At 39.4% G+C, this 26,116-nt stretch overlaps 1 protein-coding gene across 2 annotated transcripts in view; it reads right to left on the reverse strand.

Moving 5' to 3' along the window:
• Window positions 1–2,493: 2,493 nt before the first annotated feature.
• Window positions 2,494–26,116, reverse strand: part of SNTB2 (syntrophin beta 2) — an 85,045-nt gene continuing 61,422 nt past the window's right edge. For both annotated transcript variants that reach the window (XM_054711086.1, XM_028143230.2), the window contains 3 exons: window positions 20,740–20,936; window positions 10,930–11,114; window positions 2,494–8,652 (listed from right to left, as the gene is read on the reverse strand). In XM_054711086.1, coding sequence (XP_054567061.1) covers window positions 8,560–8,652; window positions 10,930–11,114; window positions 20,740–20,936 — 475 coding nt within the window. In that variant the 3' untranslated portion in view covers window positions 2,494–8,559. The remainder of the gene's footprint in view (window positions 8,653–10,929; window positions 11,115–20,739; window positions 20,937–26,116) is intronic.

A 26,116-nucleotide genomic window follows, 5' to 3' on the forward strand; every position in this document is an offset into this window, starting at 1 on the left:
CTGGGAAATTTGGAAAAAGGGGAGGTAGGAGTTCTTTGTACTGTTCTTAAAACTTTCCTGTAGGTTTGAAACTATTTTAATATTAAAAAAAAAAGAAAAAAATACAAGTCTAAAAGCAATTTTTTATTTACAGTATAAAGGTTACAAAGGTATTTATGTATTTATATATATAATACCCTTAAGTTACAAACTTTCATTGTAATATACAATGCTAAATGTCGATGTGCAACTCAAGGGAAAGTGTTGTCTATGCATTTGTATTTATAGAGTACACATACATAAAGCTTTTTTCTTTTTTTAATTAAGAACACAAATACTGCCCTGTTTTACGCCACGGATTTCAACTTGGTAGTCTGGTGATGCCAGAAGATTTGAAACTTAAATTTTAAACACTTACAAAGAAGTCTTGTTTAAATACAGGGTTCTAAAAAGAAGAAGAAAACCCCAGAATATCACATACTTTTAATACTTTGTAGAAGTATTATCCTAGCTGTCTAAGTCTTAATACTTAATAGAAATGCTAGTTGTGTGGGACAGAATACAAACGAGTGGGACAAACCAGAGTTTGCAGAGATTAGCCCAAACAAAAGGCTTCCTAGGTAGTGGCCTGCCACATTATCTGCTAAAAGACCTTGGGTCTGATACCCAAAGGGGAACCATTCTCTGGGAACCAAGGTCTTAACGTGCTGCACCCACCTGGTAGGTTTAAAGGTAACACGCAGCCCCCGATACTGGAGGAAAACAAAACTGGATCTCATGATAAGGGCAGATTTGCTGTAAGTTGTGAAGAGCATCATCAAGATTGATTGTGCCAAACGAAGAACTTCGATTTAATAATTTCCTCTCCCCCAGATTCTATTTATTTAGAAAACAGAGGTGAAAAAATATAGCTGACCCCCACCTGAGCAGGACTGAGAGAGAAGGGACGCACTTCTTCCAACCGAGGAAGAACAGACACGCGACAAAACTTATGTGCTGGTTCCAATAATACATAATCATTAGCACCTGATTGTCAAAGGGCAGGTTTAAAGGAAAGACCATGACCTAATATGTGTGCACAACCCCAGGACACTTGGACACAAAGGGGAACGAGCCCATGAGTGTTCCCTATGACAGTGGTCGGCAAACTCATTAGTCAGCAGAGCCAGATATCGACAGCACAACGATGGAAATTTCTTCTGAGAGCCAAATTTTTTAAACTTAAACTTCTTCTAATGCCACTTCTTCAAAATAGACTCGCCCAGGCCGTGGTATTTTGTGGAAGAGCCACACTCAAGGGGCCAAAGAGCCGCATGTGGCTTGCGAGCCGCAGTTTGCCGACCACGGCTCTATGCCATTCCAATCACATCACTCAGGTACTTTCTGAGCGTGATGAAGGATGCTACCTGAGAGGCTGATCCTGGTGATAAATGGAAGGCAAGCTGGATAGAAAAGGATGTTACTATATACAAAAATATGCAAACATTCAAACCATCTTTCATTTTCTTTAGGTGCTCTTTTCACTGAGTTTCCAGAGTGTCTGGAACAAGTGGAATTTTACTAAGTTTTAAATATCTTCATTTTGAGCTCTCACTATGAAGAAATACTCCATCTACCACGTATAAGGACTTTCAGCAAATGAGATGTTTAAATGGTGTGAGTGTGGAAATGAATAGGCCAGCACAATTTTGAAATGGGGGGTAGATGAAAATTCACTGTTAGCTTTGCTGTTTATAGTTAAAAGAAGCATTTCTTTAAAAAGACTTTCCCATTGATCCACTTTGAGCAACATAACTTAATTGTTGTTGTGACTTATCTCCCTAAAGATATTCTACAGTGTTCTCCTTCCCAAACTAAAATAATAATTTTGCATTTAAAAATTTATGCATGATGAAAAGACCAGCCTACTTAAATGTGCTTGGAATTCTTTCATCCTAGCATGGGCCAAAGACTGAGCCTCCTTTTAAACATTTTCCAGTTTGCCAAATGAGCAGAACTCCAGATGTACTTTGATAAAAATATGAAGTGGTTAATTATTTAACCTCTGACTGACAGATGGCATGGTGTGATTGAGAATGGATTATGTGCTATGGATCCTTCAGAGTGCCTGTGAAGAACTATACACTAATAAGTGCTTATTAGAGGAAAGAATGCAAGGATTACTAGATCATTAATTAGTCCCCCAATTTCTAAAAATGCTCCAAGCCTCCCACGTACCTTTCATCTCCTCATAAGAGGCTTCTACCACTTTGGAAGAGTTCAGGGTGTGTATGTAACTGGGACAAAGAGGGACTCAAAAACGAAAAGATCACTGGTGTCAACAGTTTAGAGCTTAAGATTAAGAAAAACTGAGTAAGTAAGCTACTCAGAGGACGCAGAAGTTAGAAATCTATTAGGATACCTTATCTCACAATACAGGGGCAAAAGTAGGTTTACAGTTTGTGAGTACAATGAGACAGTTTCTTCTTCTTCTTTTTTTTAATCCTCACCCAAGAATATTTTTTTGTGAGTGTGTGGCTTTTTTTTTTTTTTTTTTGAGAGAGGAAGGGGGAGAGAAAGAGAAAGAGAGAGAAACATCGATCCGTTGGTTGCCTCCCATACACGCCCTGACCGGGAATCAAACCTGCAACCTTTTGGTGTATGGGACGACACTCCAACCAACTGAGCCACCTGGCCAGGGCTATTCTTATATTATTATTTATTAATTATTGTATTACTTCAATGAACAACTGTAAATCTACTTCTGTCCAACCCCTGAATAAAAGAGTATTGATAATTTCTCTATTATAGGTTTTTAGTTTCAATCAATCTATTTTGGGCAATTCAAAGATTACAGTTCATATGGTAGATTTTTGTTGAATATAACCAAATGCTCATTGGAGAACAAGCAGTTATTTGCAAATGGCATATTTATGCATTATATCAAATGCAGAGTTGCTTTAAAAACCCAGAAAATGCTTTGGTTCAGAACCTGAAGTGGAAAGGAAGAATAAATGGCAAGAGATTAAGTTCAAGTTTATCAGTTTTGAAACAATAGAAGAAATCTTGTTAAAATACATTTTCTAGTTAATATATAACAATCATTCTTCCAGTTGGCAGTTTAGCTCGTGTCAAAAGGACAAGGAAACAGATACGCTCTATGCGCCTATTGATTGTACTTTACGTTAACTTGAAATGTGATCCTTTCAAGGATGAACTTATATCACTTATCTGCCAGATGATTTTGTTTTTTTAGAGAAAGGGTTTCAAATCAGCCGCTTAAGCAGTCTATTACTAGTGTAAAATAAATTTCACCATGAGAATAGCTATATTGATCAAGAAAACATAAACCTGATATAAAGCATAATTATTTTAGAACTAACATGACACATTTATCAATTGTCTATATACTCAGCACAAAGATGTAGCTTAAAAAAGGGAAAGGGAGGGGAAAGTCTGCTGTGTCGGTTTTTAAAGACAGGATATAGAAAGTCAAAATAGGACTCCAACCACCTATTATGGCAGACTCAAGAAGGCGCAAAACCTCAGGCTCCAAGGATGCGGGACCATCAAAGGGGAAGAGGAAGGAAAAACCAATCATCGAGCTTATGGAGCATGAAGAGGAGACTGAATCCAGAGCGACAAGTCCAACCTCTTCTATAGGCTCGACTCTTGACACTGCTGATGCCAGCCAGGTTGAAGCAATAGTGAGTGTGAGACCTCCTCAATCTCTAATGGATTGTGCTCCTGAAGAAGGCTTCGCTGCTTCAGACAGACAACTGCTTAAGAGGCTAGAAGTTGGAATCAACACACTTATCAGTGAGATGGGTGCAGTTCGAGAGGAGTTACGAGAAGCTTGAATGGACAGAAAGAATTCATCGATCAGTTTCAGGAGCTCTGCGCAAGAGTTACACAAATGAGCTTTGCCAAATTTGTGGGAACAAAGGTTAGTGAAGAGAAGATCCATGTGCGCGATGCTCTTGAGCCACAGAAGAAAGACATTCCCACTCCACCAACCGAGCAACCAAAAACTGGAAGCAAACACGGCATGAACCCGAGAAATGCAGCTATCTTTGATGAGCTATCAAAAACTTCCCTTAAAGATGGAATGTATGCAAACCGAATTCTAAAGGACAAGAGTCTACAATTAAAGAAAAAAGAAAAAAAAAAGAAAGTCAAAATAATTCTAGATTTCCAAGCAATTAAAATCGAGACAGAGAGAGAATGGCAGCAGATGGCAGATTCCTTTGTCTTCATCTTCAGCAGCCATTGTAACAATTCAAATTTAACTGAAAGAAATTTCCAAACTCAAGGTAGAATATAGTATCACTTGCCACATAATATACTTGAAAAAAATATATAAGTAGAGTATGACTATAGTCAAATTCAACTTAAAAGTTTAAGCATCCCAATTTAAAGAAGTCTCTCTTCTTACACAGATAGTCAGATCAGACCAGAACAATGTTTTGAGACCGAAGAGATCTGGCATTTTACTTCTTCATTAAGGATTGTAAAAGCATGAACTTTGGGTTTCCAAACAGCCATTTCACTCATGGTGTCGATAGTGGATGGCAGCAACATGGAAATGTATGCTGGATATTTGGTTTAAATATTATGTACAATCAATAGCTTATAACCAGTGAAAACAATAACATAATTCAGCGTTAAGTATCCAAGATAAGACACAAAAAAGCAGAGAAAGTGCTTAAGTCTATAAGGTCTTCCCTGAAGCTTCAAAAATGTTTAACTCTTTTAGTAGGTAGGCCTTTTAATACAATTTGCATAGCAGCTTACAAGATAATTTGCATTAAAAATATGGAGATTCTTCCATGTTTTTGAAAAACACACACAAATTATCCACATGCATATAAATTAAACAAGAAGACCTGGAGGTTCTCAGAAAATTAACAAAAAAATCTATCATAACCTTTTCTCAAAAGTGGTCACACTTGTCCATCAAAAGCATTTGCACTAATTGTTTTTCTGGAAGAAACATAATCTTATCCAGATTCCACACAGCTTTTTTTTTAAAGAATAAATTTTGGTTTATTAGCTAAGTGCATTTAATCAGCTGAAAAAAAAAGCTTTGTTACCATTCTGCTTAGGAGGATAAGAGAACAAATAATCAGTAACAACTTTAATCATTTGTTGGTTGGAGAGATTTTTCCACTTATAAAAATGTAAGAAATAAATAATTCAATCTCTCCTTCCATGCAATAATTTTCAATAACAAAGTTGGTGAGATTTCAGATGATAAAAACAGGCACTATCAGACTTACCTAGTCTAAAAAGTGCTAAAACATGGCTTTAAAATAGGTGAATGACATTTAAAGTAATATTTTGATTGCCTGTACATGCCCTAATATTTAACCTGAAACTCTGTCTACTAGGTAGGTGAGTTTACAGTTACAAATATCTTATAAATACTGTATAAACATACATTAAAGTATTTCTTCATATAAAATATTAGATACTAATTTCCAGGAAAGGTTCATTTGATGACTTCAGAAAAGGACTTACCTTTTTCAGAAAAATAATAACTGAGCCTTTTCTTTGATAGGCATCTGTGTGGAATATGGAGAAGATGTCTAGGCCCAGGTCTTGGGGGGCATTGAATGAGGGGGACATACTCTGCAATTCCTTTACATTCAACACATGGAAGCCCACAACATTCTCAACAATTTTCTTAATTCAGAATAAAAAAGAAATGAAAAATTAGCTGTTCTGTAAAAGATGTGAAATATGAAAAATGCCTATTTTTAGTTATCATTTGAAAATAATTTGCCATCTTTTGGCATCTAAATACAAAGTACAAATTGATCCTTGAAGAACGTGGGGATTAGGGGTGCCAACTCCCCCGGCAGTCGAAAATCCACGAATTAACTTTGACTCCCTACAACCTTCACTATAGTCGTTCCTTGGTTTCCACAAGGGATTGGTTCCAGGACCCAAATCCACAGACGCGCAAGTCCCCTTATAAAACAGTGTAGAGCAGTGGACACAGTCAGCCCTCTTCATATTCCCAACTGTGGGTCAAAAACATGCACATATTTATCAAGGCTGTCTCATTCACAAAAAGTACTTCACCTGTGGTTTGAAAACCCCACAAACACACTTAATGGAAGAACAACCCGGTCATCCGGGGCTGGAAAGTGAAGTATGTGAAACAAGCAGCTGAAGGGCTCTTGCTCTTGGGGGTGCAAGCTGTCACAGGAAACCTCCCATCAATTCCACTTCACACCAAGACTCAAAACCCTATTAAATATTAAAAACCCTGTGGACCTTGGGGCTATCCATGGCAGTTTCAGCTTGAACAAAGGGGTTGAAGGGCATGCACGCCTTACCTCCCCCTCCCACATTTTAGTTACACCTTTTTTACCGATCTTTTTCATATAACCAATGAGCAGGTGGCTCAGAAGTTCCCCCTGAAAGTCTTTTCAGTGGCTTAGCCTTTCTCACTGTAAGAAAACCTCAACCAAATGGCTTTGCTGCAAAAGTCTGTGATTACATCGTTCATCTTCTCAGATTAATCCTTTCACTGCAAAGAATGTCTAAGCTTCCCTATCGAAGGGTATTCTGTATTCAAATTCTTCTTCCAGAAATCACAGCTGGACCTTCAAGGTACTTTTTTTTCTTCCCTAACTTGTCAACTTACTCCAGATGGAACCAAACTTGGGCTTGTGAATTTTCAAAACATCAGAAGCTCTTGAAAGACATATTCTAGTCTAAGATTTCAATTTCCAGTTTTAAGTGGATCAGAGTTCATTTTTGGGACCGGTGGTGAGAGAAGAACAGACATCTCTCCCCAGCCTCTGCCTGTGGTTAATCTCACTGAACACGGGGAAGGAGTGAAGACAATGGGCTTACAACGTCTAACTAGAACTTTCTGCTCGAGTCGGTTCTTTCACATCCCACCTGTGTCAGTCTGCCCTCACACCAAATAGCTGTGCGCTGCACACACCGCTGTTTTCTTTTCCTATTGGGAGTGCCGCCCTCCTCCACCCTCTGTAATGTCCACATCCTCTAGGCACTCCGAATAAACGTAGTAAAGGAGAACTAATCCCAGACCTTTCTTCAGAGAACACGGAGAACAGCCAACTCACTACTCCCTTCTCTTTCAGTTCCAGGGACTGTGCTGATGTTGACATCTTATACAGCTATTACCCTATTTTAAATGGTTTCAGCTATGCACCTCCTTCATAATCATAAATAACTGAGTGTGTTTTCCAGTACCACAAAAGCAGCTATCTTACTGTAATGTGTCCTAATGATGGCATCTGGCAGTGCTTAGCAAAACCCAGGCATCCGTTCCATGGTGTCCTCACCCCGCTCACTGTAGGAGGGGTTACTGAGCTACACTGAGTCTTGTCCAGACCACTGTGCTGCTGCAAGGTGGGGAGGGCCGGGGCCAGGGTCCTACATGGAGGAACAGAGCCCAAAGCAACTCGACAATTTGTTTGTGCTGCAAAGCTGGCTTCACCCACCAATTCTCCTCTTGAAACAAGCTTGCTCATCAGGATGTATCTTCCTCAACGATCTCTGCCCACGAGAAAGACAGCGCTGCCGAGCGCTGCCGCAGGCTGTTCCTACACCAGGACAGATGGCCTCCCTGGGATGGCAGTGATATCCAGTTATTCAAACAGGGACTAATAAAGCTCCACGAACCCCAACCAAAGGCACGTTTGGTAAGCAATAAAAAATGGCTTAGGCTAACACGAGGATTTTCTCATTAAAGTAAATATCAATTATTAGGTCAAGGAAAAAATAAAATAAGGATTTTCTTTTAAAATAAATCTTACCACATCCCCTAGCTCCTACCAAGGATAAAATTAGAAAACTCTCAAACAAGTAAAACTTTTCTTTCAATGCAGTGGTTCCGACTTGCTCTTCAACTTGGTCACCACCAGAAAGGGAGCGGAAGGCAAGGCAAATAAAATTCTGCAAGTTCTAAGTCCTAACGTAAGCACTGAGAAGTGGCAAAGCTGGTGGTGCAGTGGGAAGGGATGGCGGGGGACAGGGGGGCGGGAGGTAGCGAGAGCCAGGACACATGGAAGAGCGCTTTGGTGATACAACTCGAGGACTTCCTAGGGCGGGAGGAGCACGTGGGGACAGAAAACTCCATCACAACGTACAACATGTCTGGAATGGCCAAGAAGCAGGGGCTGCTGGAAACTAGCACCTGGGAAGAGATGTCTTCCGAAGCCAGAGATCAAAGCTAAGTCTGAAATGAATCCTATGGGAAGAAGAAAAAACCCCCAACTTCTTGGATATTTTACTATGTCCAAAAAGAAAAACAATGAGCCACCCTTCTTAACAGGAGAATTAAACCCAATTACTTAGAAACCACATTAGGAAACTAACAATAAGCCAACAGCTTCATTTTGGAGCTTATTAGAGCCTAGAACTTCTGGCCACGGTACTTGTGAAAGGCAGGCTCTGTTCAAACGTGGTTAGGGTTCAGCAGTGATTCGCAGGTCCTTGTCAAGGCACTGTGCTGGAGGAGAGCAAAGAGCTTTCTTTTTGTGCTTTTTTTTTTTCTTTTTCTTTTTGAGGTGGAAATACTTCTTGTGACATTCAAGGCTCTTTTCTGACTCTTGCTGCTCATACAAGCAGTCCCATGCGAGTGACTTTGGCCGACAAGAACGTGTGCAGCACAAATACAATCGGCTTCGGACAAGAGTGCAGGTCCATGGTCTGTGGAGAAAGGGCGTTACCACAACGATACACAGAAATGCTAATAAACAAACATGCAAAAGAAACAAATTTAGATGTGATGTTCTACTTTTTCAGAAGAACTTAGATAAAGAATGTGCCGGAGCTACAGAAACTCTTGGGAACTGAAAGCCACAAATGAAAGTGTACTCTGAAGTTAGGTTATTCCATGTTATAATTAAACATTAGTCTGAGATTTCACATCCACAATTAGGATACACTTGGTGGTGTACTGGCTTCCACCATGCCTGATAGAACTAAAAAGCAGAGGATGTAAAAGAAAAGAATATCCTATATGAAAACCATTAATTGTAATTATATGCATTTCTGAGTGGGAGCCACAGTAAGCTCAGCTGAACTGTCACCACCTATGGTATGATTTTTGTCTTTTTTAAAAAATATTTTTATTGATTTCAGAGAGGAAGGGAGAGGGAGAGAGAGAGAGAAACATCAACGATGAGAGAGAATCACTGATCAGCCGCCTCCTGCACGCCCCCCAATGGGGATCAAGCCCACAACCCGGGCATATGCCCCAGACCAGAATCGAACCCAGGACTCTTCCGTCGGCAGGCCAACGCTCTATCCACTGGGCCAAACCGGCCAGGGCTATGGTATGATTTTTGATGTTAATCCTCACCTGAGGATATTTTTCCATTGATTTTTAGAGAGAGTGGAAGAGAGAGGTAGAGACAGAGAAAAATTTTGATGTGAGAGAGATACATTGATTGGTTGCCTCCCACGACCGGGCTGGAGACCGCAGCTGATTGGAATGCCCTTGACCGGAATCGAACCTGAGACCCTTCAGTCCGCGGACCGACACTCAACCACTGAGCCAAATGGGCTAGGGCTATGGTATGATTTTTGACACCTCATATAAGTTTGTGGTGGAAATGACAACTCTTGAGGCTAGTAAGGAGGGTTATTATACCTTCTTAAGCACAGGCCTCTAATTTGGACACCTGGCACCAGATGCATAGGAGACCTGGGGTCTGGCTGCATGAGTCAAGGGGGACGTCAATCATGGTGGCACTGATAACAGAGACCAGGAATAGGACATGGCTTAATTATGCCTTGTAAAGAAAAATAGGACTTGAAGAGCATTAAATTCCTCACTAAACTTTGCATACATTTGTAAAGCAGGGATTAAAAATATATAAATAGCTGAGGATAATCTAATACCTTGCTTGCTATATGGCTACTGATATTAATAACTGGTTACTTTAATAGAAGTTATTTTCATAGAAGCTTTTAACTGTCTCTAATGCTTCAGGTTTTTGAAAAGTCCTACCCATAGTCTCCCAAAGCTTCACCATTTAAAGTAAGATTTCTAGCCAGTGTGCTCAAAATAGATCTATTTCAGTTCTAAAATGCCAAGATACTGTTTTCCAACTTAGACCTGTTGTAACTGTGTCAATGGACATAAGATTTCACATAAAGACCTGAACTACTGGCTCAATATTGATAAAAGAGAAAAGGCATTGTTTTACTCCTTTATCACAATTTATGATTTCTGAAGTATACTTCTCTAGTTCTCTAAAGGGGATCATGAGTTCCTGCTGAAATTTCCTTTAAGGGACAAGGAGGTAAAAAAGAAAATGATGGCTGTATGGGCATATCTCTGCATCTTTTTCTCTGGTCAGCAGAACTTCTGTAGCAACCAAGACACCCTATTACTTTTAATTCTTATGCCAAAAAACTGCTCAATAGCAATGACTAGAATTTATTTAGTATTTAAAATGCTTAATATTTAATCTTATTTTTTTTTTTTTTTATAAAAACCTATTTCTTAAAAGGGCTATTTTTTCTTTCGAAGATTAAAAAAATACTTCTAAAAAAGGGAATGAGCCGAAACCGGTTTGGCTCAGTGGATAGAGCGTCGGCCTGCGGACTCAAGGGTCCCAGGTTCGATTCCAGTCAGAGGCATGTACCTTGGTTGCGGGCACATCCCCAGTAGGGGGTGTGCAAGAGGCAGCTGATTGATGTTTCTCTCTCATCGATGTTTCTAACTCTCTATCCCTCTCTCTTCCTCTCTGTAAAAAATCAATAAAATATATTTTTTTAAAAAAAAGGGAATGATTTCCAAATGTGGGAAAGGAAAAAAAAAGAACCCAAACCCACTGCATCTTGAAAACTGAAGAACAGTTTCCTGGAAAAAAGTAGGTGATCAGTTCATAATATGTCTACGCAAGAGGGTAAGAAGCAATAAATAAGAAAGAGAATAGCTATTAGAATAAACATGTTTTCCAGAAACTCTCTCACCAGTTCTCCTTCAGGACCACCAAAATCCAGGTACAGATTTCTGATGCCGTCGTCAGCAGACATTTTCAGCCTTTCGAAGGGGTAGCGGTACAGCAAGCTGCTGGAGGCTCCGTTTTCCCTGGAGATCGTGAACCCATTTTCGTAGTGGACAGTGAGTCTCACCTCTTGGCCATTTAATGTGCAGCCTGTTGAAGATAAGCAAACGCATGGTTAACGTTCCTGCTTCAGTTGTCAGGTGGAAAAGGATTCTTCTGACTTTAAAAAAAGGAAACAAAATCTTTTCTTAAGAATGTGTGTTACCTAACCTATTTGGAACCTCCTATAGTGAGTTTTGTTCTGGTCACTCAAGTCAACATCTTGATTGAGATAAGGAAGAAATTACCATAACTCTCCCTGAAATCTGATCTGATTCAGTTCAATTTAGTGAGTGACAATTGAACCCGTGTTGGCAAGAGCCTGTGCGTGGTACTGGAGAAGCAAGAGGCACGGCCCCTGCTCTCAAGGACCTCGTAAACAAACAGGCATAAACATGGAACCCCTGTGTAAAGTAGAATGTACAGACATGACTAAACACTGAACTGCCCAGGTTTGATTCCGGTCAAGGGCATGTACATTGGTTGCGGGCACATCCCCAGTAGGGGATGTGCAGGAGGCAGCTGGTCGATGTTTCTCTCTCATCGATGTTTCTAGCTCTCTGTCCCTCTCCCTTCCTCTCTGTAAAAAATCAATAAACACTGAACTGAATAAGGCCAAAGTCAAGGGAAGGTTTCCTGTAGGAGATGGGACTTCAGATAGGCCCTAAACTAAGGAATAGACCAAACTGGACAGGCAGTGAGGAATAGGGAGAGGTTTCAAGTGGGCAAGGATAAGGAACAACCAAAAGAGAAGAAATGCCTTTCAGGGAAAGAACACCGTTTGGTTGGTATTTGGGAAGAGGATAAAGATAATGTTTATCAAAGATAAAGGCTATCGTGCCCTCATCGGCCTGTGGACTGAAGGGTCCCGGGTTCAATTCTGGTCAAGGGCACGTACCTCGGTTGCAGTCTCCTGGTAGGGGTGCGTGCAGGAGGCAACCAATTGATGTTTCACATCGATATTTCTCTCTGTCTTTCCCTCTCTCTTCCATTCTCTCTCTCTAAAAAAAAAAGGAAAAATGTCTTTTATAGAGACTGGCAAAGTCCTTGTCTCACTAACATTTGAGTACAGTTTTGTTGTTAGGACGGGGTTTACATGTGAGAGAACCCTCTGAGACCTGGGAATTAACACAGGCCTGTAAGAGCTCAACTTAAAATCACCTAAAGGATCAGAATGGAGTATGCTTGGTCACTTTATATTTTTTAAATTTTTTTTTTTATTGTTGATAGCATTACAGATATCTCCCCTTTTCTCCCCTCTCTCTCTTCCCAGCCCTGCTTGGTCACTTTAAACAGACAGACTGGCTCTCAAAGAAGCAAGTGCTCATACTCAAACTGGTTCTTTCACTGGACGTGCAAAGACATTCAATTGGTCAAGACAGCTGGAGTGTTTACTAGTATGAAATAAGGAAAATGAATAACATAAATATTGGCAGTGTCCCTTCTCAACACTACTCAAAGAAGAGAGTTTTAAACAATGGACTTTAAATCTCAGAGAGGAAACCTTGGGGAGGAAAATGGATAAAATTAACTCCCTGTAGCCCTTGCCAGTTTTGCCCAGTGGTTAGAGTGTTGACCCTCGGACTGAAGGGTCATAGGTTTGATTCTGGTCAAGGGCACTTACCTTGGTTGCAGCTCAATCCCCGGCCCTGGGCAGGGTGCATGCAGGAAGCAACCAATGTGTCTCTCTCTGTCTCTCCCCCTCCCTTCTACTTTCTCTAAAAATCAATGGAAAAAATATCCTCGGGTGAGGATTAATAACAACAACAAAATAATAACTCTCTGTAGAAGTAATCCAATGCCACAATCTCTAAATGAGTGGCTGAGGGGTTTGGAGAAAGAACAGACAGATCCCAATCAAGGCACCAATCAAGGCAACCAGCATAGTTTTCAAGATAATTTTATTCCATTAACATCCCTGAAGCTATAGTATAGTTAAGGGTGTTGAGGTCTGATAAGAAGAGAGGGGTCAGTTCTAGTTTAGAAAAGCTCAAAGAACAAGGATCTGCCCAAGTCCTTGCAGCACTGGCTGAAGAAGGTGCCGTGCAGGCGGGTGAGTATTTCTGTCTGCAGGTGTGTCCCCAGTGGGGCAAGATCTGCAATCTCAGCTAGCAAAGGCCAGCCATTAACCCCCCAACAAGCTTGTCATACAAGATATTTCTTAAAATGTTCTGTTCAGGATTGTTTCTCGTCAGGAGGGAAGGAAGGAAATGTCAGTGTCTGTGTGTGAACTGGTCATAATAGGGCCACTTGTCACAGGTACAAATTCATGAGCCTGGACCCAGAATAACTAGAAAACATACATGAAGAGTAACTGTCTTATGGAATTGTGAGTCTTTCTCCACTGGTTATTTGTTCATTATTTCATTTATTCGTATATTTTTTAAATTCCCTGCTCTCACAGAGTAGCAGGGAAGACAGACAGGTAATTGCAACCAAACACTACTTACTATGCGGCAGACATTGTGTTAGGTGCTAGGAGATACAGAGCTGAATAAAAGATGCTTTCTAGGCTACCCCACTGTGCAGTTGAGGTTGAGAACTACTGATCTGGAGCATTAATATCTGTAGGTTTTTTTTGGTAAAATTCCTGATGGTTATGCAATTGGGCAAATATACGACATTGGGATTGGGACAAGAGGGTCAATATTTGGTCCCTAAAAGTCCATTAATTTTAGCCTTATATTTCACAGGAAATCCTCAAACTAAAATTCTGCTATTTCTCCCAGCTTCTCAATAACATATTGTAAAATTCTTTATAGTGATGGTTTTGGTGCATGGGGCTAACTAATAGCTTCTTAGGGGGAAAAAGAAAAGTTTTTCCTATTATATGAAATATAACTTAAAAATTTTTGAACAATATAAAAGTAGCCTATAATTGCACCTGGAGTTAGGGATGGAGTAAAAGCCAGGGATGTGTACGGCATAATTACTCAGGAGGAAAAGGCAACGCCCACTTCCAGAGCTAAGACGAGGCCGCACAGCTCCACCCAGCCTCTCCCCTCTCAGAGCCACCTGTCCCCCTGCCAGGCCCAGGCCAATTCCCTCCACCTGCATTTTGGATCCCGCCCACTCCCATCTTCTCAGAAACTGTACAAGACTTTATCCCTTTTTCCTCTTGCCATTTGCAACATGTCCCTCTAAACCGGATCCCTCCATTAACTTTTCAAAATGTTCAAGTCTCTCTCATTAAAAGAAATACCTTTACTCAGCTCCTTACCTTGCACTTTCTACCAGTCCCCTCTCTCCTCTTCACAGCAAAACTTCTGAAAGAGCTGGTCTCCACTCAGTTTATCCACATTTCACCTCCCATCCCATCCTCAGCCACCACACCACGAAGTGTCTCTCCCCAGGGGCACCAATTATCTTCATGTTGCTAAATCCGACCTGCTTCTCCAGCCCTGTCTTACTTGATACTGGTAGTGCTCATTGTTGGCTGTCTACCCAGCTTCTATTTCTCCATTCTTCCTTTACAGCCAAACCCCAATTTTATTCAGGTTTCTATTTTCTCCTAAAGTGTTTCAGGGAAGGGTGACCTCAATTTCAAGGGCAGACAGCCTGGCTTTTTCCTGGTGATTGGCGTTGGTTGAGGGTGTGCATATGAACCAAACGGACTCAGATAGAAAAGACCTATGATTGGGAAGAGAAAACACACCACCACCCTCCTTTTACTCTTGTTCCTCTCTTTTATGTAAGAGAATACATTTCTTTAACGTTGAATCTAGTTTTAGAGGTTATTTTCTATTAATTGCACCCTAAATCACCCCAACTGATACATTTAACCCTACTGGCCATTCCTCTCCTCGAATACTCTTTCTTTGATACTTACTGTCCCCACCCACCCAGGTTTTCCTTCTACTGCTCTGGCTACCACTTCACAATCTGCTAAGTGGGAGGGACATTGGCTTTTTCAAACCACAAGGATACTGTTGAGTGTAATGACATACATTAAAGATAACTTTCTAAGCAGCTCCCTTAATACTAAAAAAAAATTTAAAAAAATTTAAGAGGAAGAAAATCTCATTAATTAGTAATAAATCCATTAGTGTTACAACAAGAAAAATACTGTTAAATACAACTTGTGTTTTCTACCTGTGTCTTTCTAAATGGTTATCAGTGTATCACGAAGGACAAAGACCCTGATGTCACATAGATTCTACCCTGCAAATCCTGTCTGTGCTGCTCTGGGGCCAGTTAGATGGGGGGAGGACTCTGGGGGTGCCCATGTTCCCAGCAAGCCCCTTTCGCAGCTGCAGGACCGTGTGGGCTCCTCTGGGCATTCAGAACAACCAGAAGGGAGTGGGCTTCGCATGTTCAACCTGGTTGGGCTGCTCAGGACTCTCTGAGAGAGAGACCGGGGCAACATTCTCCATTACTACGCATAGGAAAAGCCAGTCCATCAAGTATAAGCAACAGGCTAATCATTCTCAGGTTACAAAGAAGAACATGACACGATGTTCCTTACTTATAGCTCTTTGGTCAAAGGCATGAGGTAAGTTTTATTTGTTTTTATTTCTCTCATTACCAAGCAGAGCTTTGTAACTAATAACATACTCAGTAAATATTTGTTGATTTAATGAATTAAGAGAAACTGATAATGTATACGCCCTCTACGATTTTGATTTGGCCGTAAGAATGAATCATTTAGAGAGGTAAGTGCAGGGGCCTGAGGCATGGGTTTTGAAATCAGAAAGTCCCCAATTCAAGTTGCAGCCACATTAATGCCAGTTCCTTCATCTTGAAAATGGAGGTGATAAAATTTGCCTCAGAGGGTTGTGTGTTAGGGTTATCTAACATGTATCTCACTTATGACTTACTAGGTGTACCGGTTAATAATGCGGATTTTTTTCAATAGATGGAGTTACACATACGTTGATATATATGCAATTTGATATGTATGCTATTTTGTTGTATTGTTTCTTCAGATTACCACTTGTTCCGATCGATGGCACACGCACTTCAAAACCAGTTAAAGACACGTTAAAAGATCTTGCCTGCGAAGTATTAACCAACCTACCATATTCAACAGACCTTGCTCCTTCAGATTACCACTGTTGCAATCGATGGCACATGCACTTTCTGAGCAGCACTTCAAAATGTACTGGGTCTCTGAATGGTCTGCCTCAAAACAAGAAAAGTTCTATTGGGATGGTATCCACAAATTACCTGAAATGAGGGGAATGTTACAAATTACAAAATCTGCATTATTATGATTAATAATGTGGATTAATTATTATTAACCGGTTAATAGTGCACATTACCTCTTAACCGGTTAAAAATGCGGATTAATTATTAACTGGTTAATAGTATGGACTTTGTAATCCAAAGAAAACACGATAATTTTAAGAGAAACATCAAAAAAGTGCTTTATTCAAAGTAATGTCCATCGTTAGCTACACATTCCCCTCATTTCAGGTAATTTGTGGATACCGTCCCAATAGGACTTTTCTTGTTTTGAGGCAAACCATTCAGAGACCCAATTTTCCACTTCTTTGTATGTTTTGAAGTGCTGCTCAGAAAGTGCATGTGCCATCGATTGCAACAAGTGGTAATCTGAAGGAGCAAGGTCTGGTGAATATGGCGGGTGGGTTAATACTTCCCAGGCAAGATCTTTTACCGTGTCTTTAACTGGTTTCGAAGTGTGTGATGGTGCCTCATCATGAAGCAAAATTACTTTGCCGTGTCTTCTGGCCCATTCTGGATGTTTTACGATCAAAGCGTGGTTCAAATTGACCTCGACGTTCTTTGTCTTTCACATCAAAACCATCACTTTCAAAGCGTTTAAACCAGTGTTCACAAGTATCTTGAGATGGAGCATGTTCACCATAAGCTTCCCGAAATATACGATAACTTTCAGCAGCACTTTTCTTCAAAATAAATCAATGAATTAAAACTTCCTGCAAATGCTTTTTTTTTTGGCACAAAATTTGGTATTTTTAAGTGTAGAATTATCTGTGATGTTAACACCTTCAGAAAATTTGACATATGAAGTTTTGAAGCTTTTTGTCAATACAACAAAATGGCATACATATCAAATCGCATATTATCAACATATGTGTAACTCCATCTATTGAAAAAAATCCACATTATTAACCGGCACACCTAGTATAACAACCGTGATATGTACCTTTTGGGCTTTCTGTTTCTGTCCTTCCTACTTCAAAGGCAGGGGCCATGTTTAACTCATTTTAGTGTAGCCAGTTAAAGCACAGAGAATACACTCAATATCTGATGAGAAGATGAATAAAAAGGGATTCAAGAGGATTTCTACAAAACTGAGAACAACGTGGTTACAGCAAACTCTTTCCTCACATATACTAACAATGTACTTTAAAAAATATATTTTTTAAACTTATTTCAGAGAGGAAGGGACAGGGAGAAAGAGATAGAAACATCAATGATGAGAGAGAATCATTGATTGGCTGTTTCCTGCATGTCCCCCACTGGGGTTTGAGCCCACAACCCAGGCATGTGCCCCGACCAGTAACTGAACAGTGACTTCTTGGTTCATAGGTTGACTCTCAACCACTGAGCCATGTCGGCCAGGCAACAATATACTTTTAAATGCCCATGTTCCTTCTCCTCTTAGGATTTCTTGCGTATTTATTAATGCAATTTCTACCTATGTCTATGACTTCTTAGCCCATATCACCAAAGCTACAGAAATATAAAGTATCTTCATAAAGTTCTTGCAGGATTTAAAAACTTTAATAGCTTGGGTAATTGATTTAATGAAATTAAGCCTTTACAAGCATACTTCTTAAACTACAACTACATTCATATATGTATTTTCAATTCCTTTGACTAATGGAAATGGTTTTATGGATCTGAGGGAGTTAATTGTATTCTCTGCTTAGTCATCTTGAAGTTCATCTTTGCTAGAAGAAAAAAGTCCTTGTATACCAGAAGGATCACAGATCAATTCTACTATAACTATAATCTAATAAAGGTTTAAAACGAAATGAACAGCATGGTTGGTGTGACTCGGGGTTGAGCACTGATCAATGATTCTCTCTCATCATCGTGATGTTTCTATTTCTCTCCCCCTCTCCCTTCCTCTCTGAAATCAATAAAAATAAAACACACGAAATGAACATTATAAAGATCATGTATTACATTCACTAGTCAAATCTTGTAGGTAGTCACTGGAATTTTTCTAAATGGATAATTGATAACCAAAACACATTAAGAGACAAGAAAACAGAGCTTAAGTATTGGTGTATTTTTTTGTCAACTGTCTTTCTTTCTTTTAGGCCACGAATATCTGAATATGTGGTACAACGTTCCACAATTATAATTTTATTTTTAACATTTATTTTATATATATGTGTGTTTTAAAATCCTCACCTGATGATAATTCCCCATTGATTTTTAGAGAGAGTGGAAGAGAGAGGGAAAGACAGAGAGAAATATCAATGTGAGAAAAACACATCGATTGGTTGTCTCCTGCATGAGCCCTGAGGAGCCTGCAGCTGAGGTACCTTTGACCAGAATCGATCCTGGGACCCTTTGGTCCACAGGCTGAGGTTCTATTCACTGAGCCAAACTGGTTAGGGCCACAATTATAGCTTTACCCATTGTACACCATAAATGTCTTTACAGCAAGTGGTGGGCCTTCCACACATGCCACGTGCGTCTATAAAAAAACAATTGTCCCTAAGTGGCAGCCCTGACCAACTTTAAAATCATTTTTCGTATTTTCAGCTGAAAATATTCAAGAACACCTGAATTGTAATATATTTATTTTTATAATATTCATGGAAAATTGATTTTTTAAATTGAACTCAAAATATCATGGTGTGTGGGGATGGTTTCCCTTTTGGATGCGTGGCAGTTAACTGGTTTTAAATGAACCTTTCTGAATCAATGGAACAGAAGGTGGTAACGTGTATCTGAAGGACATGCTTGTTTTATGTATGTATGTGTGTATATATGCAAATGTGTATGTGCACACTAAGCATACACACATTAAGACAGCAGACTAAGTGTGCACACATGAGTATGTGCATGTACACACACACACGTTGTACAGAAACTCTGACCTTCACCAAAGCAGTTTCCCTCAGCTAGTTTAATACCTGGCAGACCTCTAGATACAGAGTAAGTAAGTGATTAACAGGCTTAGCACATCAGTTGACCTGAACTGTGAAAATGAAAGTATTACCAAGGTAATGGTTTAAAAAGGCTGTGAATGAGAACAAAAAGTTCAAAATCTACCTAAAAATGTTTCTTTTGTCTATTTAAAAATATAAGGAACCAGCCGGTCTTTATTCTCCCTCTCCTCAAGCCATCTCTATTTAAACAACTGTGAGCCGGGAACTAGATAGATGTTTATTTCCTGGAAGGTGAAGTTTGGCTCCCACACAACAAAGAAACAACTCGAAACTAAAAAATGTTAAAAATTCAAGTTGAACTCTTCGCTTGGGAAGCATATCTCTCTGGATCCTCGGAGAAGACCTGATGACCCCAGATCCCAGTGAAGGGCCCAATGGGTGTGCTGCCTGATTGCTCAGGCTCCGCACAGGAACACAGAGCATCACAGACCTTTAGACTGAGGACTGGCCATCTCAGAAAGCACAGTCTGTGGTCAAGATGAAAACTAGAGCCCCACAGCCCTTAATGTGGTGACCAACCACTTCACAGAGAAAGTAGACAGGAAACAGACCACTGAGAAAGACAGTGTGGATGTGGTGGCTCTGGTCAAAATCCACAGTGGGTTCTTACTAGTCACTGGTGTCGCTGCTTGGATCGTCACTGTGGCTCTGAGGAAAATATCGAGGTCCTAAATAGATGAAGATCTGCACTGTCTGACAACACTAAAAAACTGTCCCTGTGCCCCTGCACTTCTAAAGCCATGGGGCTCCCTCACTTTCAAGAAACAACAGAAAGATAAATCACAAGACTTTCTGCTGTTGAAACATTTTCTCTTTTATAAATTCTGTAAAACTAGGTCTATAAAATAAAATCATGGATAAAAGCAGCAAAATTAAGTAAACCAACTTATAACCAAGATATTTAAAGCAATTCAAACTATATTAGAAACTGTAATTGTATATTAATTTTGAATATTCTCTGTTCTTATTAAAATGAAAGGCAATCTGGAAATATCTGTACATATATACGGTGCATAATACACAAATACTGTGTATACGTATGAAACCACACCCCCAATCATATAGACTAGCCACAAGAGGGCGCTTTAAGAATGGAAATTAATTCCTTCAGATGGTTATTTCAGTAAGTATTGGGTACACAATCTTCAAACTTTTGAAGAGAAACTTGTATTCCAAATTACTTTTCTATAGCCATAAGCTTTGCCAGATGCTCTTATTTTAAGGGTATCTATGTGTATCTTAAATTCCAAATCTTAACTAGAGGGTCAATGCATCTAGTACTTGGTAAATGAGTCTTTATATTATCAGAAAGATTAAAAGGATGAACAGTAAAACTGCCATCTTGTACAGAGGGTTTTATGAATGAATTCAGAGCCATGTACAAGGCTTGGAAAAACTTTGCTATAGATACAAAGAAACCAGGTTTCTTCCCATCATGATCACTTTAAGCTGCCATATTTCAGAACATTTTAAAGTCTGGTACACATGATAATGATTTGTACTTTACGTATAACAACAGTTCCATTTAATTACTATTAGAAGTGAAATGCTAAGATCCATACCTAGAGAGACTTCCTTGATCAGCTCAGCAGCAGCATGGCAACCCTGAACAAGTATCCTGGTCCAGGTTGACAGATCCCGATGTGTCTCCACCCTGAAGAGATGCATCTCAATGCCCTGCCGAGAGCCTGTCCTGGTAGCAAATGTAAGGTCAGAACCAAGTGAGGGTGATCGACATCCAGAGCCAGAATGAACCAACCTAGGACCACAAACAGAGCAAAGATTAAAAGTACTTAATGTACTGTCAGGGAAGATGTCAGCAGTTTATGCTGACTGATACGCAGAAAATTATAAAAGCCATCAGCAGTGTTTGGAGAAGCACATTTCAATATAAGTAGATACCATTGTTTTTCCCCATAAAATGACCCTTGGTGTCACAGGCAGAACACTGGGCTTGTGGGGCCAAGTCCCCAATTTCCCACAGGCATTTTTATGCTCCCAAGAGGCTCTGCATATCAATAAAAGGTTCAATTCTGTTTAGGAAATGATAAGCCCCTACACATGCATAGCTGCTCTCATTATCAACCTCACTCACCAGATGTGTGTTGTGTGTGTGTGTGTGTGTGTATATATATATTGACTGACACATTATAATCACCCAAACTCCATAGCTTTGTGTTAACATGTTTTCAACTCCTTTGGGTAAATACCAAGGAGTGGAATTGATGGATTGTATCAGAAGAGTATGTTTGTAAGAAACCGCCAAACTGTCTTCCAAAGTAGCTATACCATTTTTGCATTCCCACCAGGAATGTATGAGACTTCCTGTTGCTTCACATCCTCACCAGCATTTGGTATTGCCAGTGTTCTGATATTGGCCATTTAAACAAGTGTGTAGAGGTATCTCATTGTTTTAATTTTCATTTCTCTGATAATACAATGTAGAGCATATTTCCATATTCTTATTTGGCATTTCTGTATCTTCTTTGGTGAGATGTCTGTTAAGGTCCTTGGCCCATTTTTTAAAAAAATATTTTTATTGATTTCAGAAAGGAAGGGAGAGGGAGAGAGAGATATAAACATCAATGATGAGAATAATTGATCAGCTGCCTCCTGTATACCTCCTACTGGGGATCATGCCCGCAACCCAGGCATGTGCCCTTGATGGGAATCGAACCCGGGACCCTTCAGTCTGCAGGCCGCTTTATCTACTAAGCCAAACCAGCTAGGCTCCTTGGCCCATTATTAAATTGAGGTATTTGTTTTCTTATTGTTAAACTTTTAAGTGTTCTTTGTAGATTTTGGCTAATAGTCCTTTATCATGTGTCTGGCAAATCTCTCTCCTAACCTATGGCTTGTCTTCTAATTCTTTTATCATTGTATTTTGCAGAGCAGACATTTTTAATTTAATTTTTTTTTTTTTTTTTTGAGAGAGAAACATAAATTTCATTGGTTGATTCTTGTATGTGCCCTGACAGGGGATCAAACTGCAACTTTGGTGTACCAGAACAACACTCTAACCCAGTGGTTGGCAAACTGCAGCTCGCGAGCTAATGAGTTTGCCGACCACTGGGATAGGGGCTTAATCACAAGGAACAACAGCAGCCTGTAATTATTGGAATTGAGAGTCTAGGTCAGTGGTCAGCAAACTCATTAGTCAACAGAGCAGCAAACCGAGGCCCGTGAGCCGCATGTGGCTCGCGAGCCGCAGTTTGCCGACCACTGCTCTAACCAACTGAGCTACCCGGTCAGGGCAGAAATTTATTTTAATGGAGTCTAGCTTATCAATTATTTCTTTCATGAATGTCTTTGATGTTATCTAAAAAAGCCATCAACACACCAAAGGCCAGACAGGTTTCCTCCCATGTCATCTTCTAGGAGATTTAGTTGTGCATTTTGAGTTAATTTTGTAAAGGGTGTAAAGTCTGTGACTAGATTCATTCTTTTCTATGTGGATGTCTAGGTGTTCCAGTACCATTTCTTGAAGAGACTATCTTTACTCCATTGCACTGCCTTTTCTCCTCTGTCAAAGATCGGTTGACTATATTTATAGGAGTTTAATTTTGGGCTCTCCATTCTCTTTCACTGATCTATCTACCTATTATTTCACCAAAACTACTACCTTTTTAAAAAAATTGATTTCGGAGAGGAAGGGAGAGAGAGAGTTAGAAACATCAATGAGAGAGAATCACTGATCAGCTGCCTCCTGCACAACCCCTACTGGGAATCAAGCCCGAAACCTGGGCATGTGCCCTGACCTGAATCAAATCCAGGACCCTTTAGTCTGCAGGCCGACACTCTATCCACTGAGCCAAACTGGCTAGGGCTACACTACCTTGATTAGTGTAGTTTTATAGAAAGCCTTAAAGTTGGGTAGTATCAATCCTTTCGTTTTGTTCTCCTTCAATATTGTGTTGGTTATTCTGGTCTTTTGCTTCTCCATAAAAACTTTAGAATCAGTTTGTCAATATCCATAAAATAACTTGCTAGAATTTTTATTGAAATTACATTGAATCAATCGGGAACTGACCTCTTGACAATGGAATATGGAAATGGAATATTTCTCCATTTATTTAATTGTTGTTTGATTTTGTTCATCAGAGTTTCCTCATACTACGTATCTTGAACATATTTTAGATTTATACATAAGTATTTCATTCTTGGGGTTACTAATGTTAATGGCATTGTATTTCAAATTCCACTTGTTCATTGTTAGTATATAGAAAAGCAATTAATTTTTGTATATTAACCTTGTATCTTGCAATGTTGCTATAATTGTTTATTAGTTCCAGGAGTTTTTTTGTCAATTCTTTTGGGTTTTTTACATAGATGATCATGAAATGTGTGAATAAAACAAGTTTTGTGTCTTCCTTCTCAATCTGCATACTTTTTACTTCCTTTCCTTGCATTACTGCACTAACAAGGACTTCCAATATGATGTTGGAAAGGAGTTGCAAGAGGCTACATCCTTGCTTTGTACCTGATATTAGTGGGAAAATGTCATGTTTGTCACCACTAAGTATGTTGTTAGAGATATGTATTTTGTCAAATGCTTTTTAAAATCTCTTGATAGTAACATTTGATTTTTCTCCTTTAGCTTGTTTATATGACGAATTACATTAATGGATTTTCAGATATTGAACCAGCCTTGTATACCTGAGATAAATCTCACTTGGTTGTAGTATATAAATCTTCTTATACATTTTTGGATTTGATTTGCTAATATTTTGTTGAGGATTTTTGCATCTATGCTTATGAGAGATCTTGGTCTTTAGTTTTCTTTTCTTGTAATGTCTATCTGGTTTTGGTAACAGGGTAATGCCTCATAGAATGAGTTAGGAAGTATTGTCTCTGCTTTGTTTTTCAAATGGGTTTTTATTTTTAAAACATATGTTTTTATTGATTTTTAGAGGGAGAGGGAGAGGAAGAGGGAAACATTGATTTAATGTCTCCTGCATGCCCCTACTGGGGAACGAGTCTACAACCCAGACATGTGTCCTGACCAGGAATTGAACTGGTAACCTTTTGGTGCATAGAATAACGCTCAACCAACTGAGCCACACCAGCCAGTGCATTGCCTCTGCTTTTATCCTCTGAAAGAGATTATAGGAAATTTCTTCCTTAAATGTTTGGTAGAATTCACTAGTGAACGCATCTGGGCCTTGTGCTTTACGTTTTTGTTTTTAAAAATATATATATTTTATTGATTTTTTACAGAGAGGAAGGAAGAGGGATAGAGAGCTAGAAACATCGATGAGAGAGAAACCCCGCACTGGGGACGTGCCCGCAACCAATGTACATGCCCTTGACCGGAATCGAACCTGGGACCTTTCAGTCCGCAGGCTGACGCTCTATCCACTGAGCCAAACCGGTTTCAGCTGCTTGACGTTTTGAAAGACCTTACGCTTTTCACAAAAATTAAGTCAAAAGGAATCTTAGATCTAAACGTAAAATGCAAAAGTGTAAAATTTCTAAAAGACATCTTAAGAGAAAATGTAGGTGATCAGCATAATACACTAAAAGCATTTTCCATGAAAGAGAATATCAATAAGTTGGACTTCATTAGAAACTTCTGCTCTTTGAAAGACACTGATAAGAGAATGAAAAAACAAGCCACAGAGTAGGAGAAAAAAATATGAAAAACACATATCTGATAAATGACTGGTATTCAAAATATACACAGAACTCGTAAACTCAACAGTAAGAAAACAAAAAACCCAGTTAAAAAAAACGGGCAAGCCCTATCTGGTTTGGCTCAGTGGATAGAGCATTGGCCTGCAGACTGAAGGGTCCCAGTTCGATTCCAGTCAAGGACACATGCTCGGGTTGCGGGCTCAATCCCCAGTAGGGGGCGTGCAGGAGGCAGCCAGTCAATGATTCTTATCATTGATGTTTCTATCTCTCTCTCTCCCCCCACCTTCCTCTCTGAAATCAAGAAAAATAAAACAAAAACAAAAAGAAAACGGGCAAAATACTCACTTCTTGGCATATATACCAAAGAACTGAAACCTGGCTCTTGAGGAGATATTTCACACCCATGTCCACTGCAGCATTAGCCACAAAAGCCAGGAGCAACCTAAATGTCTCCTGACGCATGAATGGCTACAGAAAATGTGGTGTCTACACACAGTAGAACACTACTAAGTCTTAAAAAGAAGAAAGCTAAAACACAGATGAACCTTGAGGACACTGTTAAGTAAAATAAGCCAGTCACAAAAAGACAAATACTACATGACTCTAGTTATATGAGGTATCCAAAGTAATCAAACTCAGAGAAACAGAAAGTAGAATGTGGTTACCAGGGATTGGGTTAGATGGGGAAATTGAGTCTCAGTTTTGCAAGATTAGAAAGTTCTAGGGATTTGTTGTGCAATAATGTGCACATAGCGAACATTACTTTTGCACACTTAGAAATAGTTAAGTTGATAAATATTGTTATGTATTTTGTACCACAATTTTAAAAAAATCGTTGGAGTTAAAAACACTGAAAACAAAAGGACAAAAGATCTGAACAGCCACCTCATCAAAGAGGATAGACAGATGGCAAATAAGCATATAAAAAGATTTTTCCATTAGGTAAATGGAAAAGAGTGCAGGAAGAAAAGGTTTGTCAGGGAAACACAAGATTTGCTTTTAGAAATATTAAGTCTAGGATAGATATTAGATATTAGGTTTGTAGCCAGAAAACTAAAAACATATGCTAGCACAAAAACTTGTTCACAAATGTTCATAGCAGTATTACCTATAATAGCCCCAAAATAGAAATAACCCAAATATCTATCAACCGATGAACGGACAAACAAAATGTGGTATATCCAAACAATGGAATATTATTCAACCATAAAAAAGAATGAAGTTGTGACACCTGCTACAACATGGGTGAACCTTGAGGACATAAAATGTGTAATTCCATTTACTACATGGAATAGGCAAATCCAT

Source organism: Eptesicus fuscus, chromosome 21 (assembly GCF_027574615.1).
Source record: "Eptesicus fuscus isolate TK198812 chromosome 21, DD_ASM_mEF_20220401, whole genome shotgun sequence".
Lineage (NCBI taxonomy): Eukaryota > Metazoa > Chordata > Mammalia > Chiroptera > Vespertilionidae > Eptesicus > Eptesicus fuscus.